General features: G+C 30.0%; 1 protein-coding gene across 1 annotated transcript; it reads left to right on the forward strand.

The window, feature by feature from the left end:
* The first annotated feature begins 15,183 nt into the window (after window positions 1-15,183).
* Window positions 15,184-21,105, forward strand: LOC114410000 (potassium transporter 6-like). The gene is made up of 8 exons (XM_028373728.1): window positions 15,184-15,404; window positions 15,542-16,031; window positions 16,793-16,846; window positions 18,472-18,732; window positions 18,817-18,869; window positions 19,160-19,283; window positions 19,373-19,627; window positions 19,923-21,105. Exons 1-8 carry the CDS (start codon window positions 15,339-15,341, stop codon window positions 20,984-20,986), a joined length of 2,367 nt encoding a protein of 788 aa, XP_028229529.1. The 5' UTR covers window positions 15,184-15,338; the 3' UTR covers window positions 20,987-21,105.
* Window positions 21,106-21,946: the final 841 nt, after the last annotated feature.

The following is a 21,946-nucleotide window of genomic DNA, read 5'->3' on the forward strand; positions in this document are numbered from 1 at the left end:
CATACAGATCAATTTGATACATATCAATCTTACGGATCAATTTAATCCGTACGATTTATGGACCACTCTCACACACACCCATCACAAATACGAAAAAAACACAAGGACAATTTTGATATTTTTAAAAAATACTGAATGCACCTAACAACACCTTTAGTGTTTTGTTCGTCTTCAAAATGGCGGCACATATTCTTTTGAGAGGGGTTTTTTGGTGTCTACATGATAGATTTCCATGGGCCAAGGAGGAAAAAACAAGACATTTTGATGGGCTGAAATCTACCCTGGCCCTGTTTGTCTTATTTGATTAATGAATAATATAAGCCCTCATAGTTTAAGAGATCTCTATATCATAATCATAATTATAACAAACATGCAAAAGATAACTTCGTAATTTACTTACCTCCTCAGATTAGGTCCATAAATGTCAGCATGAAGAAGTGTCATTTGGTGAGGATATCACAGCCGGAACTTATTCAACACGTATATATTATTTGCTATGCAATGGTAGGTTGCTTTGACAATATAAGTACGTGGAGTACACTGCATGATTTTATGCCATATTTAAAATATTAGTTAGTATTAATATATTTTTCCAAAAATAAATCAAGAATTGCAAAAATAAAGAAAATCTAACTTATACAACTTATATAGTCTTTGTCTGTCTCTCCTTGAATTTTTTTTTTGGGGATAACTGTACGCCATTAATTGTTTGTTTAGTTAGGTGTATCCGACCCATTTTTGTTTCTTTGGCATAGTTTTTAGATTAATTGAATGTGATAGAATAGAATAGAGTAATATAGTATTTTAAGCTATTTTATAGTTGGGATTATTTAAATTATAATGGAATGGGACTATATAAAATGATAAAATGGATTCTATTCCATTCCATTTAAAACTCTTGTTTCTTAATTTGACGGATATAAAATGGAATCATAATATATATTATTTTTACTTTTTCGCAATCACAATTTTATCCTTTTTAATTTAAACTCTCATTCATTTGTAATTTCTACATTGTATCTTTTTCGAGGCATTCGGCGGAAGGTAACTAATTTTTCACAAATTGCTAATTAAATTTCTTTTTATCTATCTTATCATGACATTTTTGTATTAATGCTTTGCACCTACCATTTTCTCGAGTTTCAAATTTTTTTTTCATTTTTTGTATATATATACCACTATCCTATCAACGATTTCTATTAAATAAGATGTAACCGAAAAAATAGGAAAAGAAAAAGAAAAAAAAAAGTTATATAGCAAGTTGTGGGTGTAATTTCCCAAGGCTTGACACATAAGAAATATAAGATAAAACCGACAATAGAACATTTTCAGAGTAATTAGATAAAAACAAAATGATGTATGCTATGCCAATATTTAGAAATGCTTAATAAAAAATGCATCATCTCAATTTCTTTTTTCTTTGGTTTGTACTTGAGCAAGTCAAGCTTTATTATATTCTTTTAAGTGGCACCTCAATTTTTTATTTTTCTTAGTTTCTAGATTTTTATCATTGGTTTTCTTTCGTTATGCTCTTTTTCTTTATCTCAACATGTCCTTTTGTTGTGTCACTACACACTAATGATTCTCATGACGAGCTGCAACAAAAATACGCAAAAGTGTCATAAATTTGAGATGCATGAATCAGTTCATATTAACGGATCAATTCCCAGAAATAATATTTTTAAATTTTTTTACAGTAAATTATAAAATTAGACAATTGTTTTTTTTTAATAAATCTAACTAAACGCACATTGGTTACCCTTCAACGTTGATTATTCGTTATCTGATACGCCCATGATACTCACACAATAAAATTACTAAATACAAAAAAGGAAAAATTAATCCTACTAGAACATGAAATTAGATGGTTGATGATAATTAAATCATCACTATTGTCTCGTCTGATTTTTTTAGCAGCTTTACGCGCTAACACAGCTTCAAATCACCGGAATATCTTGCAATTCAACGGCGTAGATGATTGAAAACATTGATTAAATTATATAAATAAATAAGTAGGGACTTTTCATATTAAGGGTGGTTGCAAATTTGTCTAGAATGATCATGCCCTTTTCATAACAGCTTAATGAGCAGCTCAACATCAAGCTACTCTGTCCTCTTTGTTGAATGGAGAAAATGAAAGCTCCCAATTAATTAAGATTAATGATTGTGTTATGATGGTAAATAATAAGAGAATTTATGAGCAGCTAGAAATTTATTCTCCAAAAACAGATACTAACTAATAATGCAATTGAGCAGCTATGGGTTGAGGGACAGCTTATGAAAAAGACATGATAACAATGTTTATCCATATTAGGGCTGCCCCCAAAATTGGATGAAACTTGAATCCATGCAATAAAACCCAACACTATACATTAGTCATGACAAGATTATAAGATAGACTGAGCATTTGATCCCTCGGTCTGGGGTGCATGATGAAACACGTGTATATTTTTCCTTCAAAATTGGGTTTGGTGTCCTATTCGAATAATAAGTTTGGAAAGAATAAATAATAATGAATGATGTTGAGAAGTTGAGATGCGTGTCACCCTACTTATAGAGGCTATTTTATTATCTATTAGATCGCATATATCATTTAAAAAATAATTCTGCTGCAATTATGTAAAATTATTATAAATGACAAGTTTTTCTTCAATATCTTTAATATAGCAGCATATTTATAGCTTAAAATTATAGATTATTAATTAAGTTACAACGCTAGTATAAAATGAAAGTATTGTTTCACATTTTATACTGAAATTATTTTACAAAATATTTCAAGGATATCTGCATAATTTATATATATATATATATATATATATATATAGTATCATAATTTATAAAAACATAGAGTCAAGTGCATATTACTAAAAAATAGATTTTCTACATCGATTATCACGCGTCATTGTAGTTGATGTCGTTGAAACACAATCGTCCTACAACGACAGTTGACCAACCGATGTAGAATTATGCTCATTCTAAGACGGGTTTGGATGCCAGATTTTTACATCGGTTTGAGAAGATTTGTAAGCTTATTACATAAAACTCATTGATGTTGCGTAGATATATTCAACACAAGTTTGAGAAGATTTGTAAGCTTATCCCTCTCCCCCCTATTTTCTCTTTAATTTTTCAACATGTTAATCTACTCCATTTCTCAGTTATGCTAATCACCTCCATATCAGTGTTCCTAAAGTACATAACAATGGCTCCTAAAGTACCTAAACACAACATCCATTGCCCTTCGACACAGATACATAACTATTTTTATTTTTTAAAAAAAGAGGTCGATTGTGACATAGCTCCAACACAATTACACAACAAGCATTTTTTAACTGTTCGTGATTGTCGTGAAAAGCACAACTACTTTTAGGTGGTGAAATTAAAATCAAAAAGCAAAAATTTCACGAAAAGCGAAGATACAAAAATCACTTACAACTAAAAACAGTTCCAACTCACGATTGAGAATTGGAATAACGGTATTTATATATAAAGAAAGAGATTGAATCGCGAAGTAGCTAACCTTGGAGATTGCAAAACAAGTTATCGCAAACATAGCGGGAGTAATCGGGGTCATTGTGGCCGTCGTAGACGCCGACAAAGGTGCCGAAGGTGCCAAAGGCGCCGAACTCGATCTAGCTTTGGTCCTCGATGACCTGGTTGGCCTGGATGATGGCCATGGAGAAATTGTCGGCTGTAAACTTTTCGATGTCGCGGAACCAGAGGAGGTCGTCCTTGCATTCTCTTCCAGCGACGACGTTACCGGCGTCGTCACCGTGCCCAAACGGCTTAAAACGGCGCACGATAAGGCTCATCAATGCATGGAGCATCCCACATCTCTCAAAAACCCTAACCCTAGGCCCCAGCACCGGAACCTCTTTTCCCAATAGGGGCACGTGCGGTGCTCCGAATCTGAGGAAAAAAATGGATAAAGAAGGGGTGCACGAGATAATCAGGGGGCATAGGTTAGCGCGAGGCGAGGAAGGAAGCAAAGAGCATGTGTGTGTTCGGTGGTGGAGAAACAAGAATGGGCTCATTCGATCTCTTGTTGGGAGAGGATGGCCTTAATGATAGCCGACGGCGAGACCATCTCGGCAAGACGTTCAAAATCCCAACGAGAAAGAAGCAGTCGCCACGCCTCAAACAAGAAGTGGAAACACTTTGAGAGATCCACTGGGCCAGCTCTTGAAGCTGGTTCTCGTACATTTCTACCAGCAGCAACAATAGCTTCTCTTTCTAGAGAAAACACTAACCAGAGGTGGATGGGCTTTTAGGGTTAGTGAGAGAAAACGAAGAGGTGTGCAGAAGAAGAAGAGAGTGATTTCTGGGAAATAATAATAATAAAATTGGGAGTTGAGGTTCTGCGCACGCGCTTGTTTTTTCCCCCCAATTATGTCGGTCTTCACCTCAAACCCATCGTAAACTTTATTGCATATAACATTCTAAGGCAATTTTTAATAATCGTCTTAGAATGTGCGTCGTAAAATGTAATTTTTTATAATAATTACAAAAATGTTACTACACCACTTTTTAAATCAGTTCTATAATAACCATCATAAATCACGCATCGTAAAAAGTATTTTTTTTAATAGTGACATATGTCATGATTATAGTCACATGCTAAGTGAATAATCTTAGCGTTGATGTTAATATATGATATCTCCTCCCAGTTTCATCTAAGGTATTATTTTGAACTTTCACCAAATGATTTTTTTTTCCTTTTGACCATCATGTAATATTGAGATTATACTATCAAGATTAATAGATTAATTGTTACAAGAAAATGTTGTTTGAGGGTTAAATAAAAAAGTATTTCAATTTTACATAATATGAAGTTTTAAAAGGAGTGATTAATTATGTATATTGACTTGCGAGTACTGAAGTTAATGATTCTTAATTAGAGGGAGTAGTGGAAGTCTTCTCTTTAGTTTTGCTCCATTTTACAAGCTAACACTTTTGGCAAATTATTTCAAGAAAATGGTGTTTGAGAGTTGGATAAGTATTTCAATTTTACTTAAATGAAGGTTTAAAAGGAGAAAATATATATGTATGACTTTCGAGTGCTGAATTTAATGATTCTTTTCATTAGAGTGAGTAGTACTGGAAGTTTCATCTTTAGTTTTGCTCCATTTTATAAGTTAACACATATGGTCAAACTACGCAAACTTCTGATATACTATAATTATTGTAGATTGATTTTGTGTGTGTGTGTGGCGTTATTTTTATTCTATCTTTGCTTTGTGTTTTGATATGTACTTCTTCTATCTTATTTTGTTTGACATTTTAGAAGGAAAAAATTGTCTCATTTTGATTGCCATTTTACATTATCAATCAAACATTAATTTTTTTATATTATATCTTTAACTATTTACTATGCAGTGAGCAAATAAAAAGAAATATACATGAGAAAGAATCTATTCATATGAAAGATAAGAGATATATTAAGAAATAAAAAAAATTACACAATCATTTCTTCATAATCTATCATATATATATATATATATATATATATATATATATATATATATATATATATATATATATATATATATATATATTTTGTTTACTTTTAAAATAATTATTTTAAAGTAATTTAAGTGATAATTTATTATTGAATGATAAAATTAAATTATTTTATTCTATCAGTGTATATACATTAAACTCTAAAGAAATTACATAATATTTTTAGGAATTACTATTTTTTTAAGTCCTTAATATATTTTCAGATTTTTACTTTTAATCTTTAATCTAAATTTAAACTAATTAAAGTTCCCAAAGTTCTTTTTCCATTATCACATTTAGTGGTAACAAATGATGACATGACATCTACATTGAAAGTTTATTAACTTGTCATGTTATCAAAGAGTTTAATGAAATGATCAAGTTTTTTTTTTTTTTTTTGGTACAAACTGGTTTTAATCCTTCATTAACTATATTTTTTTATGACATGACAAATTATTGAATTGTTAATGTTATTATTACATCTTCAATTAATATTGTTAGTTGATAAGATAACTAAATGTGATAACAAATAAAAAGTTCAAGGACTTTAACAAGTTAAAATTTAAATTAGGGACTAAAATTAGAAATCCAAAAAAAGTTTATGGATCAAACAGATATTAAATCCATATATTTTGTGAAATCCAAAATATTAATTATATTTTTTAATTCCTAGACCAAAATCTTAAGCGCTCATTTGTTAGCCAAAATAATATAAGCTAAGGTATGATAATTATCCTATTATGTTGTAATTCATTGTTTAACTATTAGGATATAATTTACTTATTTGATTGCCTACCATATCCTTAGCATAGTGAGTTTCTTATTTTAAACAAGAATTTGGGTTAGAAATAACAAGATAGAGTAATTGTTATATGTTGTCTCTCTTTCTCACCACCCCCACTCTTGCCCTTGCACCACTATTGTTTCTATCATTTTCATCAACATCATCACCATTGTCTTTATTATTATCCCTATTATCATTATCATGCCACTACCTTAATTATCATCATTATCATTATCTAGTATGTGTTAAATACAGAATAGAATAACTCAATAATATTATTTTATATACATCAATCAAACTCAAATATGTATGATTAAAATTTATTTTATTCTTATCCTATCATGTTCTTATTATATTCTTATATTAAATTTTGGAAAGAAAAAAAAGCTTAAACATCAAACATAATGGAATAGTGTCATAGAAGGAGTATATAAATACTAACATAAAAAAATATGTATAGGATCAAAATAAAAAAGTATTTTTTTATGTATAAGGAAAAAAAATTAAAGCTTTCTCAGACATTAGAAGTTGTGTCAAAAATCCATTAGCTTTATTAAACATGCTCTATTAGTGTTATAATGTGAGGTGATAATAACAGGGACCATTATGAAGCTCTTTGCAATCTAGTTAAGACTTTACTTAATTTGAGTGTAAGTTTCCATAGTAGGAAAAATTCAGACTAAAAATCTATATTAATTAAAATTATATCTAAGTTATCAAAAAACTTTATTGCAATTTCTCATATTAATTAAAACTTTACTTAAATTACCTTTAAGTTCCCATAAGAAAAACTTACTTGAAAGTTTTCTTACTATGCCAAAATATTGTCGTATTATCAAATTTTTTCTTCTAAAAGGTTACACAGTTTTTAGACAAAAAAATCACTCGTGTTGAATACTATTAATTATGTTATATATATACGTCGGTGTGAATTAGCTACACAATGATTAAATTCCAAAATCCTCTTCTTCTTTTCTTTATTGGTCCAACGAGATCCTCTATTGAAATGAACACTGACCACTCAACAAGGTACTGCTAAACATAACTCGTGTAGCTGGTCAATATTTTTGTTGACCCATCTTGCTTTGAGACTTAAGAATATAAAAAGACAACATCATTTTCATACAACTTTTTATGTTAGTAATATACACCTTTCGTAAAATCCCCCCCCCCCCCCCCCCTATATTGCTATAGAAAAATAATCTCGATTAGCTGAACCTAAGTTATATTTTAGTGTACGTTAAGCTCCAAAAAATTGTAGCTAGGCTTGTAATTAGTTATAAACCTAATTAAACTATTATACTAAAGATAAATGTGTTGTTGCCATGAGGTACTTGCTTATGTGTATAGCTCCAAGCGTCTTGACCTAATAATTAATACGTATGCACTGACAACTAAGTTGTTTAATTGAATATTCATCATCTAATCTTTCCCCCGATAGGTTTTTACCTAATTAGGCACCCAATGAAGCATCTAGCTTAATTTCATATTAATAGTGGGCCTTCGTATAAGTTTTATATATTAATTGTGAATGAGAAGAATGATGTAAATTATTACGGTGTCATTTTCTTTGCAGAATTTTCTAAGTTTGATTAGGTTTGATAAACTCCAAAAGGCCTACCTTTTGGTAACATATGGAGACAGGGTAGAACATGAGATCAAATAATCCCATTAAAATAGTGTGGCACTTGTGTATGCGCACTTGAAACGGGAAGAAAATGATGTGCACAACAACAATCCATGAAAATTAATTGAGTAAGGATGCGTTGAGAACTTTGGTGAGTGGCTAAATTTATATTAGATATCCAATTAATTAAACATCTTGTTTGTTCAAGTTCAGGCCAAATAAACAAACTTTCATTCGTGACGGCTTAGCATCAAGTTTTATATGCGTTTTACATTTTTAAATTAATTAATTATTTCATGCATATGTGTCACATGATAAATTGTTTCGATGTATTTAGGGAAATTTGAAATTCCTTATAGGGCAATTTATTTACATCTTTATAGGCCAATTTTAAATTCCTTAATTTATATTTAGGTTATATTTGTTTAAAATAGTTAGAAAGTCAAAAAGTTAACTATATATATTTAAAATTGTGAAAATAGCTTATTTAGTTATAATTATTTATTAAAATAGTTTATAAATACAAAATTACATAAATGGACAAATGTTTAGTAAAATTATAAACAAGGTTATAAATTTAAAAGTTTAAGTAAACTCATGAGAACTTCATAAATTTGAATGTCAATTTGTAAGAGTTTAGTTAGTATAAAAATAATAATAAAATATTTATAAGTAACATATCAATTAAATATTTTTACATCATAATAAAATAAAATAGTAAATCATAAAATTCACAATATTTAAATAACAAAGTCTAATAATGAATCATTATTAGATAATAACTTACATAAGTGATAGTAGCAGGAGTATCCCAATCAAAGATTTGATATCGTTAAAAAGTAAGAATTTGATATTATTAGAGGCAAAAAAAAATTTCAATTCAGGAAAACACACAAAATAGAAATATATTGAAGTCTAAACGCATAGAAAATAATATGTAGTTTTTTATTATAATAAAACTATAATATTATGTTTTTAAATAATATTTTATTTGTTGCTATTATTATTATTTAATTAATAAAAGTTCGATCATGATTGTACTATTGAATCTTGAATGAGTTCTTTTACCAGTTGAAGGTTTTAAAAATATTAATTGAAATAATTTGTTTGATAGTGTATATGAGAGAGAAAGAGAGAGAAGATTTATATATGGAGCTAAGGGGTAGCCGGGCAGGGAAACTTATACTACATGTTTTCAATGAGGCTAATGCTTGTTGTGCGGGTTATCCCCGACACCTCATCCTCCATTATTCTATGTCTAGAATCCAATGTAAATGAATGAGGAGATAACCAAAACAAAAGTTTTTACAATTATAAGTAATAAACTGATAATCAGTTTAGCTCATTCAATTATAGTATTATTATTTTTAAAATTACTGAACGATAATTAGAATTTCAAAAATTATAAAAATTGATTAGAATATCAATTTTTAATATACTCATTACGCATTCTCTGCAACTTTTTCATGTATCAATTTATGAATCATCATCCTAGCCACTTTGTCTTAATTTTCTAAGGAGCCAGGTTTTGAACGACATTTTTGTTTGGCCAGGTTCGGGATTTGACGTTTGTACGTACGATAAATGTTTTAAGAATCTTCAGAAAATCAATTATGTGTAGATGACTAGATGCCGTCATATTTATTGAATTTCATGCACAAATTAAACTACTTTTTGTTAACCATTACTTTTAGAATTAAGAAGTTGATTAAAATAATGTAATAATAATAATAACATTTTTTGTCAAAAAAATATAATATTTAATGTGATTAATATAATTTAATTTTAATAAAAAGTATTTATATAAGATATATTAGTTATTTTCCTTTGTAAAATAAAGTTTGTCTTATAATTGATCAATTTAAAATTACTACAAATATATATTTAAGATAATCATTATAAAAAATTAACTATGATATTAGATTTCTTTTATAAGCTAATATTATCATAGTTTAATGGCAATGCATTATTAATATAATTTTTTTTTTACATTTCCTATCAACCAAAAAATATTTTATACTAATTTTTAAGGTGATTATTATAAAAGTTCATAAATTTATTATTATTATTATTATTATTATTATTATTATTATTATTATATATAATAATAATAATTTGTTAATAATAATTTTTCTTTACACTAATCTATTTTTGTATTCTATTATTCATTATAATTTATGATAGGACGATATTTACTTTTACTGTATTCATGGATGATAGTTAAATTCATCATAATAAACAGAAAATTAAGGAAAAACACTGTTTTGTGAATTCCGAAAACCAAGTCAACAGAAGGACATCAGAATTATTTATATATATAGCAAATCCCTTCTATGGCCGACCATAATGCTTTCAGAATGTTGTTTATCACCTTCTTCAGATTTTGGTAGACAAAATGTTCAGTCAAATGTCAAACCCTGCCCCCCTATGTGATCAAAACAAAGAAAAACTGGACTAGATATTTTCATGGATCCTGCAATTGGTTGGTTACTTTTCTAACCTAACTTTTTTTTCTTGTGAACCTTAATAAACTGAGGAAATTGAGAACCATTTAGAATGTTCTTCTGCCTTTGTTTTTGTTTTCTTCTCCTTCCCTAGTTTGTTTCATTTCAAGGCTTATATTTTATATTTGAATAAATTAAATATAAATTGATAAAGGCAAACTGCTAAAATTATGTTGGCTGATTTTATACCTAAGCGCATGGATGAATCACTATGAAATTGTTGTATATTTAGAGATTTTTTTTTGAATATATACATATTAAGTATTTAGAGAAAAAAATTGTTATTCATAATAATCTTAGGTAACTCAAGTTCTAAAGTAAGATTGTGTCTTATAAAAAAAAAAGTATTTGTGATTTGTAACAAATTAATGTTGGCTGAGTTATAAACTATTGGTAATTAGACAAATTGCATAGATCTATATATTGATAATAAATTGCTCGTAAATAGACTAATGAACAGGCGAATCTGTAGATTATAGAATTTATTTTAGTTTAACTTACAATTTTAAATTTGGATCTATCTAACCAACTCAAATAAAATATTCCTGTGAAAAAATACATTTGATCTCGTACTATTTTTTTTATCATAAATAATTAAATATTTTTATGGACGTTTTTTCCAATAAAGTTCCTGATTTTATCCAAGAAGACAAAATTGTTAATTTACATCAAAGTCGATTAGTATTTTTTATGAACGTTTGTTGAGTGTGAGTCTTAACTAGTAAACAACCTTTTTTAAATTTGAACCATTTCATCCTTTTCAAATAGTTTATTTACAATATTTGGACTGTTTTACGATATAAGTACTTCTATATGTAAGTGTTTCAAAAGATTTATGAAAATAGCTTATATATATTTATAAATTATAAGTTATTTTTAATTTATTTCAATAATTTTTTTAAAATAAATTACAATTTATATACAAATAATTTAGTCTTATTTTCTCTCCATTATAAAAATTTGTACATAAATATTTACATAATAAATAATATTTTGCAAACGTTTAATTACTTCAATTATTTATCCACACATACTCACTCTTTGTTCACAAAAGTAAATATAATTTTATAATAGATAACACCCAAAAGTTTATAATTAAGAAAAAAAAAATAGTTTTGCCGTACATGACTATGCATACAGATGCGTGTCGAAGCATAAATTTGTAATGATGTAACTATGCTTCATGATTGTTTGTGTTTAATAATAAAAAATTGATTGTTTTGTGTTTTCTCAAAAAAAATATATGATTGTTTTTTGTTGTTAGATATTATTTTTTATAAGGTTTTGAAAAGGAATATAATCAGAATATCAATAATACATATAAATATTTCTACATTATCATTTAATTATAAATTATTATATATAATAATATTATTAACTTATACATATTTTGATTAATTAAGTTAGATGTTCTTGATTATTATTAATACATATAATACATGCTACTACAAGAAACTTAATGAGAAGAAAAAATGGCATCATCACAAGGAAAATATTTTCTTTTTGGTACTACTGCTTTTTCTACTCTTTTTTTAAATGTAAATGACTAATTTAATCATTAAAATTATATCGTGTTGTCACATTAGTTCTTAAAATTAAGATTTTTTTTTATTCTGGTCTTTATATGTCGTTGTTATCATTTAATGAAAAATTTTAAGGATTTATTTAAGTTTTTATTAGTTTCAAAGATTAATATGAAAATGAAATACAACTTAAAAAACTAAATTGGACATTTTCTTTTTTTTTTTCCTTAAGGTTAGTATTTTTTTCTCTCCGTTTTTTTTTTGTCTAAAGGTGAAAATTGATTTTAAAAAAAGAGAGTGGTGGTTATTGTCAAATATTAGGTTCTGAAAAGACAAATAAAAAGAAAATAGTGTTAAAAAAGGGACATGTAGACTTTCCCAAACAACGAATGATGCTTTCTTTGAATGTAAGATTCCACTACGGCGAGCGCACATATATAGGAAATATGAGCGTCTGCTTATACAAAATCAGAATCAATTTGGTAATATACCTCTGATAGCCTATCACCTCTAATTTTGGGTCAACACCATATTATTCAAAACAAAACCATAATCATCTTCAATTATTTTTTTATTGTTGTCCTTGTTAGTATTAGCTTAAACACAAAGAAAATTAAAATGCCCTTTCATTAAATGTTTTAGCCTTATGAAACTGACAAAATATCTCATATCAAAGGCCAAAGGGTCTCATTCTTTGTACCCCATTTTTCTATATCTCTCTCCATCCTTTACTAGAAGATTATTGCATTTATTGCTGTTCTGCACATTTATATATTCATAACTGGATAGGACGAAACAGATTAGAGAGATTATTACTGGCCATGACAAGATGACGAGTTTATTACCAAAAGAAAGAAAACTACGTTAGGCACTATCAATTTGAATGAAGCATAAAATTATCTAAAAGAACTCTTTGTGATGTGTACCATACATAGCTGATAATATAATAGCATATGTGTGGTTACTGTTACCAAAACAATAGTATGTTGCCATCAATCCTCTTAATCATTTGGAGCAATAGAAAAAGTATTTTAATGAGGTCCAAAGATTAAATGATATAATTATTTTTTATGGGATTTAAACAATGTTGACATACAAATTAATATTTTCACTTGTAGAATGTATAGTTAATAAACTTTTTATGTGTCAACTCTGACATAGATCTTTTGTTTTTTGAAAAATCTGGCATAGATCCTTATCAGTATACTGTAGGAGCATTTTTTGCTTTTTAAAAAGAAAGTTTCACTAATTTTAGTCCCAAGGCATGCGTTTTTTGTATTTTATTTTTACTGCATTTTTTAGCAACAAAATCAAATGCTTTTCATTATTTTAATTGTGTAATTATAATTTTAAAATTAAATTTTATACAATTGTCTTAAAGTTGCTAAAGGATATAGAACTTAAAAATATGAAATAAAAACAAATGATTTTAACTTCCAATAATTCTTTATTTTTTTAGTAATAAGTAATAAGAAAATATTTTTCAAAAAATCCTAAGAGAAAACATGATTATTTTTTCATCCTTTGAACTATAAAGTAACGATTTTGTGATATATCAAAATGTGCCTGGTGTTTAAGAAACCTGTGAGTCGGTTTTAGTATGGGAATAATAAGAATAAATTTTAATTTCTTTTTTATTATCATTAATTGATAAAAAAAAAGTGTTCACCAATAACTAATTTTAATGAAAAAAATATATTCTGTCGTGATATTACAATAAATTTGTAATTTTACTTAAAAGAAACTAAATCTAATTTTATTCATACTAACATGTTGGTAGAATAAATTTTAATTTAATCAAGTCAAAAGCCTGGACTTTCAGAAAATACAATCCAGTTGCCAGTTTTTCCCCGACCAAATAACAGAGAAATTTTATAAAAAACGGAAGCAAAAGGAGAAAAGGGATGAGATAGATCCATCACAATAAACCATAAAATAAAATTATAAATTTTTTAGTAGAGATTATTAGTAAGATTAAGTTTTTTTTTATATATAAACGTACCTGTTATATTTGTTTTAGCATCTTGATATAGACATTTTTATATAAGGAAAACTTTTAATTTTCTCTATTCCGTTCATTATTTTATTATTTTGAATTTAATATATTTATATTTTTCCAAAAAAAAACTCTCAATTACAAAACTAAACGTAAACATACTAGAAATACTAGAAATATCTGAATTGCAAATTGCCAAATTCAACACACTCCACCTCGAGTTTGAGTTTTATCTTTATCTCCATCTCCACCTCTTGTCTATATCCTTATTTTCTATTCATTTTAAGTAATTTGCTGTTTTACAAATTTTAACCACTTACTTACTCTACTCTCTCTCTCTCTCTTAACTCTTTATGGGAAAATCTCAAATTCCCTTACCAAATTCCAAAAATTAACATATTCCGTGTCACTCTATTCCTCTCATGTAGAAAACATCATGCTCTTATCAGCTACCCCTAATTGCCCCAAAAGCAAAATAAGACTAGCCTATAAATTTTTTCTCTACCAACCCCACCACTAGCTTATAAGTTCTTCTCTCTCCCTCATAATAATCCTTCACTTTCTCTATTAAAATACACGCAAACCACGGTTTAGAAAAGAGAAACATACTTGTACAATAAAACTTGTAATAAAAAGAGAGAAAGAGACAAAAGTAAGAGGAGAAATAAAATTTCAAAATGTAATAAATGATATGACTGAGAAAAAACAAATACATAAATGTCATATTTCTTTTTTTAAAGAAAAAGCCTTTGAATTTTGATGCAAAGAATGTCTGGCTTTTCGTGTGATTGCTCCCAACCTCTTATTTGTTGTATAGGTTGTTCAACCGCTCTAGAGACGATAACTTCTCATATAAGAGAACTTGTTTTTTTTTCTTTTTTTTCTTTTTTCATTTACCTTATTTAAATTATTATATTTAATTAATCGAATAAAATAATAAAACCGATATTTCGTGTGCATCTTCGCATCCTATTTTCCAAAAAATAAACCTACTCTATTTGCAAGCTGAGGGGGTCGTTTTCCCAGAGTTGAATCTTCTTATTTTACTCAGAGAAATTGGATTCCTTGAATTTGTTTAATACCCCATCATCGATCTGAAAGTTACTTCATAGATATTATTATTATTATCAGTCTTACATAAACCATAATTATTATCATCATAATTACAATTAAATTAAATTTTAAAAGAGAAAAAAAACATGTTTAATTTATTTCTCTCTACTTTCTAATTAAACCATTTCCCACTCTAAATATATAGTTATATACTACTACACACACATGTCTTAAATTTGTGTTCATTCCAAGTGAGGAGGTAGTTTCCGCCATTTTCCGATCATCAAATCAAATCCTCTTTATTTATTTATTTTGGCTTAATTTACAAAAAAAAATAATAACAAATGGTTCTATGAGACTCACGAATACGCATGCGATGGATCTAGAAGGTGGAACAACTCGTCGAAACTCCGTTAAGGTAAGAGAACAGAGCCAAGCCTGCTCAATGTTTCAATTCCTATTTCGATTTAAACAACGTTGTTGTTGTTGGTGGTGGTGGTGGTGTCTGAGAATGTAGGCTTGTCTTTGTTTTAATTTTTGTTTTTGTTTTTGCAGAGAGAGTCGTGGAGAACGGTTGTGACTCTGGCGTACCAGAGTTTAGGAGTGGTGTACGGTGATTTGAGCATTTCGCCGTTGTACGTTTTCAGAAGCACGTTTGCGGAGGACATTAAGCACACGGAGAGCAACGAGGAGGTTTTCGGCGTTTTGTCGCTGGTTTTCTGGACCATAACGCTGGTCCCGCTGCTCAAGTACGTTTTCGTGGTGTTAAAAGCTGACGATAACGGCGAAGGAGGCACTTTCGCGCTTTATTCCTTGTTGTGCCGCCACGCCAGAGTGAGTTCTCTCCCGAATTGCCAGGTGGCGGACGAGGAGCTGTCGGAGTACAGAAAGGATTCCCGCGGCGCGGCTCCCGAGAGCAGCTTTGCGGCGCGGCTCAGAAGCACGTTTGAGAAGCACAAGGTTTTGCAGAGGGTTTTGCTGGTTTTGGCGCTGATTGGGACTTGCATGGTCATTGGAGATGGCATCTTCACCCCGGCTATTTCTGGTGAGATTAAAGAGTAATGACTTTGGAGAAGAAGAAGAAGAAGAAGCAGTTCTTTAAGTGCTTTTGGTTTTTTTTCTCTAATTAGAATTGGAGTTTTACCTCGACAATCAATGTAATACTCCCTCCTTTTCTTTTTTATGAGAAACAACTTTTTCAGTATAAGAAATACATTGAAACTTGTTTCTTATAAAAAGGACCGGAGGTAGTATATGTTTGCATTGAAGGTCAACACTGGTTCTTGAGGTGAAACTCTAATTCTGATTGGATTGGAGAACATAACCAAAAGCACTTAAGGAAGTGCATGTAAGTTTTGTTATTTGGCTTTCGAGAAAACTTGGATGGAGTTCTTTATGTGTTTCTGATGTTGTTTTCTAATTAGAATTGGAGTTTCACCTCGATGATTCGCCTAAATAAGTGTTTACATGGAAGGTCAACATGGGTTCTCGAGGTGAAACTATGATTCTGATGGAAGAATAGTGCCAAAAACAAATAAGGTGCTGCATGTAAGTTTTGTCCTTTGACTTTAGAGAAAACTAAGATGCAGTTCTTTATGTGTTTTTGGTGTTGTTTTCAGTTAGAATTGAAGTTTCATCTCAATATTTCGTTTAAAAAGATAAGCACAGGTTCTCAAGGTGAAACTTCGATTCTGATTGGAGAAAAGTACTAAAAGCATCTCAGAAACTGCATGTAAGTTTTGTTCTTTGAATTTTTGGGGGTTTTGTTGAGGAACTGTGTTGAGTTTTTTGGATGAGTGCATGCAGTTTTCTCGGCTGTGTCTGGACTGGAGCTTTCAATGTCCAAGGAGAAGCACGCATGTGAGTTGAACTTGATTTTTTTCTGTGTCTGAGTTTAGTTTGTTTAGAAGTTAGATATGAGTCATTTTTGGAGATTTCTGTTGACCTGAACATGTTTTATTCCATGAAAAAAAGAGAGTAGAAGAATAAGGTCTTTTCTTAGTTGTGTATACTATACTTTTCTCAGCTTGGTGGTGTTTCTTGATAGTTAAAAGTTGAAACTTAATAATACTCATCTTGTGAGTAACTGTGCATTAAGGACTGGTCATGGTGTTGCATTTGTCGGTGCACTTGTAGGTTGACCTATATTTGTATCCTTGTTGAAATCCTCATGAATCACATGTGAAGGCCTGCAATCAGAGAGAGGGCTTTAGGCAATGTAGTTAACATGTAACTTAAAAACAGTCTGATAAATTGGCTGGACTCTTAAATAATTTGCTGTAACTTCTAACTTTGGTAGTTTCCATACCGGTCTGTCTATATTCTGGCGTTAATTGAAACTTGAGTTATGTATCAAGCATCAATTCTGCATCATCAGCCTGATTTTGCAGCAATAACCTGCTATACTGTTGCTACAGTGAGGAACAATTCTTTCAATGTGACAGGGTGGGATTAAATATCAGATATTATTAAAATTATAAATGGATACAAATATATAGCTAACCTTTTTTTGTGATTTTGTTGATCCAACATTATGTGATATTGTATCCTATCTGTTTAAGCTTTTTCTTCAGAAGCTATTATTTTTAGCTTTTAAGAAAAACACTATTTTTTAAAAAGGTTTAATTACTCCCTATAATTTCATGATTTGTACCTTTTTGGTTCCTATACTTGATCTTTTTAGCCCCTATAATTTATATTTTAATTATCTTTTAGTTCCTATAGTATAAAGTGATATTTTTAGTCCCTATAATTTATATTTTAATTATCTTTTGGTCCTTGCTACAAAAAAAAAAATATAAAAATAATTAGCTACAAATTAGTTATAAATTATCAATTATTTTTTTTATTACAAATTATTTTGCGATAAATTATTTATGAATTACTTGCTAATATTTTTGTAGTTAATTGTAATTGATAATACTACTTATATTTTGATGATAAGGATTAAATGAGAATTAAAATATAAAATATAAAATTAAAAAGACCACTTTCAAACTATAAGGACTAAAAAGACCACTTTCAAACTACAAAGACTAAAAGAGAATTAAAATGTAAATTATATGGACTAAAAAAACCACTTTCAAACTAAAAAAGACAAATTATGAAACTATATAAATCAAATGAGTAATTAAATTTTTTAAAAAATATATGAGTATAATTATTTTAATCATTTATTTTAATTAAAAATGTTCAATAAAAACACAAACATTCCTCTTATCTGCTGAGGTAAGATTGCTTTTGCTATATAGCCAGGACTTCCATAAACTTGATGTCCATAACCAATTTTATTTTTTTTGACAAATTAGAGATTGGTTCTTGAGAATTAGAGAAGAAATGTCAACGAAAATGCTTTAATTTTTGTTTGTCCATCATATATCTTATTTGCTTTTATTTTCACTTAGAATTTTGATATCACTCTTCTCTATTACCTGAGAAATGCGGAACATTCCTTGCTGATATTACTTATGAAACTTGTTTGGCAGATGTCGAAGTTCCAGCTGCATGCATCATATTGATAGGCTTGTTTGCCCTTCAACATTATGGCACACACAGAGTTGGCTTCTTGTTTGCTCCTGTAATTATCACATGGCTTTTCTGCCTTAGTACCATTGGGATATACAATATATTTTACTGGAATCCTCATGTATACAAAGCACTCTCTCCATATTATGCTTTCCAACTTTTAAGGAAAACTCAGAAAGGAGGTTGGATGGCCCTTGGTGGAATTTTGCTGTGCATTACAGGTTGGTCTGTCTGCTTGATGATTAACTTGGATGTTATGCCAATTTGATGTTAATATTCATACCATTTCAATTTTACTTTTACAGGATCAGAAGCCATGTTTGCTGATCTTGGGCACTTTACACAATTATCAATCAAGGTATGCTATTTTAAATTCTGTCTCATTTGATATAAGATAAGTGAATCTACCTAATCTTGTATACTACAAACACAATACAGTACTATATTTGACAAAGTGACATCTTGAAATTTCACTCCTGTTGGGTTTGTTATCGTGATTGATTCACTCCACAAGTTGTAATTTATGTTCCTTGATAAGTGTTAGCATCTCTTCTGAGTCAGATTAATGCACTAAAAAGTCTTATCCGATTTAGTTATATAGTTAAATAGATTTTGGAAATGCTTATTTATTTAACCTCTCTTCTGCAGATTGCTTTTACTTCTGTGGTTTATCCATCTTTAATTTTTGCATATATGGGGCAAGCTGCTTATCTATCTAAACATCATAACATTGAGCAAGATTATCACTTTGGGTTTTACGAATCTGTACCAGGTAGGTGCTGTAACTCATTCTTTTTGAGGGAGAAAGTAGATGTGGAGAATTCTCAGCTAATTGACAGTTTTCATTCTTTTGCTTTCCAGAGAAATTGAGATGGCCTGTTCTCGTTATAGCGATACTTGCTGCAGTTGTGGGAAGTCAAGCCATTATCACTGGAACATTCTCAATCATCAAGCAATGCTCCGCATTAAGTTGTTTCCCAAGAGTTAAAGTGATTCACACATCATCCAAAATTCATGGACAAATATATATCCCCGAGATCAATTGGCTATTGATGATATTGTGTTTGGTAGTAACTATTTGTTTCAGAGACACAAAGCATCTGGGTAATGCCTCAGGTATGACACTGATTGCTATTTATGTATACATTAATTTTGCAGCAATATGATATGGAACTAGAAGCATCAAGAAGATGCATTTTTAAGAGGATGCAATCATAATTTTTCTGGGGAAGAATGCAAATCAAAGTAACCTGCGAACTTTTCTGAGTAGCATGGTTTTATGTACTTAGTAGGCATTTGATTCTCTTTTTGGGATGGAATCATAACTAGGAGGAGGGAGGATGTTAAAGTAGTTAGTATGTACTTTTTTCTGACAAGAATATGACATAATATACTTTACTTTTCACAACAGGTTTGGCAGTTATCACAGTGATGCTGGTGACCACTTGTTTGATGTCACTGGTTATTGTACTTTGCTGGCACCAGAATGTTCTCCTTGCACTTGGGTTTGTTTTCATATTTGGCTACATTGAGGTTCTCTTCTTCTCTGCTTCTCTTATCAAGTTCCTGCAAGGAGCATGGGTGCCTATAGCATTGGCACTTGTGTTTCTGACTTGCATGTGTGCTTGGCACTATGGCACACTCAAAAAGTATGAATATGATGTTCAAAACAAGGTTTCCACCAACTGGCTACTCAGCCTATGTCCCGGCTTAGGTATTGTCCGAGTGCGTGGGGTTGGCCTTATACACACCGAGCTAGTGTCTGGAATCCCAGTAATCTTCTCCCACTTTGTAACCAATCTCCCAGCCTTCCATCAGGTCCTAGTTTTTCTATGCATCAAGCACGTGCCGGTTCCACATGTTACACCTGAGGAACGGTTTCTAGTTGGTCGCGTTGGTCCAAAAGAGTTCAGACTCTACCGGTGCATAGTGCGATATGGATACCGTGATGTCCACAGAGATGATGTTGAGTTTGAGAATGATCTTCTGTGCTGCATAGCAGAGTTCATACGCACAGAAAGAACTGGGTCGAACTCTTCAAATGATGAGCCCGTAAAGGATGACAGAATGGCAGTTGTAGGGACATGTTCTACACATTCCCTTTTGATGACTGAGAATAAAGTAGATAATGTGGAGAATGTAGACTTGCCAGGACCATCAGAACTAAAGGAGATAAAGTCACCCAATGTGATCCAGCAGCAGAAGAAAAGGGTAAGGTTTTTGGTACCAGAGAGTCCAAAGATTGACACAAGTGTAATGGAAGAGTTGGAGGAGGTGATGGAAGCCTGGGAGGCTGGGGTAGCTTACATTATAGGACAGACACACATGAGAGCAAAATCAGGGTCTAGCATGTTGAAGAAAATAGGCATTAATTTAGTGTATGAATTCCTTAGAAGAAATAGCAGGGCACCCTCCTTTGTTACTGGTGTGCCTCATGCATCATCTCTGGAAGTTGGGATGATGTACCAAGTTTAATTTTTGGTTTGTCTTAGGATAGAGCTATAATGTACATATTGCATCTTATAGATAGTCAAAAGCCATCAGGTGTGAAGGAAAAATAGTATAAAAGTTTTGATCATTTTTGCCCTTGCAAACCTCCGTCTCCAAGAGAGAACATCTTGAAGGCCAATTTTCAATAATCACAATTTAACGACCACCAACAACATCTGAGGTATAATTGACTCAAAAATGAAATAACTAAAACTCAAACTTTAAGTGTATCAATAAAAAAATTATTTACTATTAATTTTTATAAAACAAAAATTTATTATATGCTGACAAAAAAAGTCACATACCAGTGACATATAACTCTTTCTTAAAATATAATAAGTATCTCTTCAAATTTACTTTGGACTTAGATATCCATCCCATTGGGCCTGCATAAGAGGGGGAGTACAAACAGTACAGATACCACAACTCAAGCACCTGACAAGAGAAAGAGGGGGAGTATAACTGGTGAAGGAAAAATGTTAAAAGAAAAAAAAAATACTGATACATGAACATTCATTAAGTTTAAAGACCTTATTAATATATTTTTTTTTATTTTTTTTCTCTTATCATATTACTTATCATGTTGATAATATTTTTTTTCTCTTTCGAGGAGCCAAATGACATTGTGGGTGTCTATCAACATTTTTTCTAAAAAAAAAGGATAAATATTCATTTTAATTTCTGAAGTGTGAGACAATGATAGATTCACTCCTAAAATATGAAAAATTATAATTTAATTTCCAAAAATAAAATAAAAAGTGACAAAACTAAATCTATTGTTAACTTTTTTTTTCATTAACATTGATAACGTGTGTGCCTATGTAACATATGACCTCAACAATCCCTGTGTGCTAATATGATGTTACGTGGTTGCCTTGCCTAATGTGTTAGACTAAATTGTCTGTTTTTAATGTTTTTACAACGGCCTCCTCCTTCTTTACCGTT

Source organism: Glycine soja, chromosome 1 (genome assembly GCF_004193775.1).
Source record: "Glycine soja cultivar W05 chromosome 1, ASM419377v2, whole genome shotgun sequence".
Lineage (NCBI taxonomy): Eukaryota > Viridiplantae > Streptophyta > Magnoliopsida > Fabales > Fabaceae > Glycine > Glycine soja.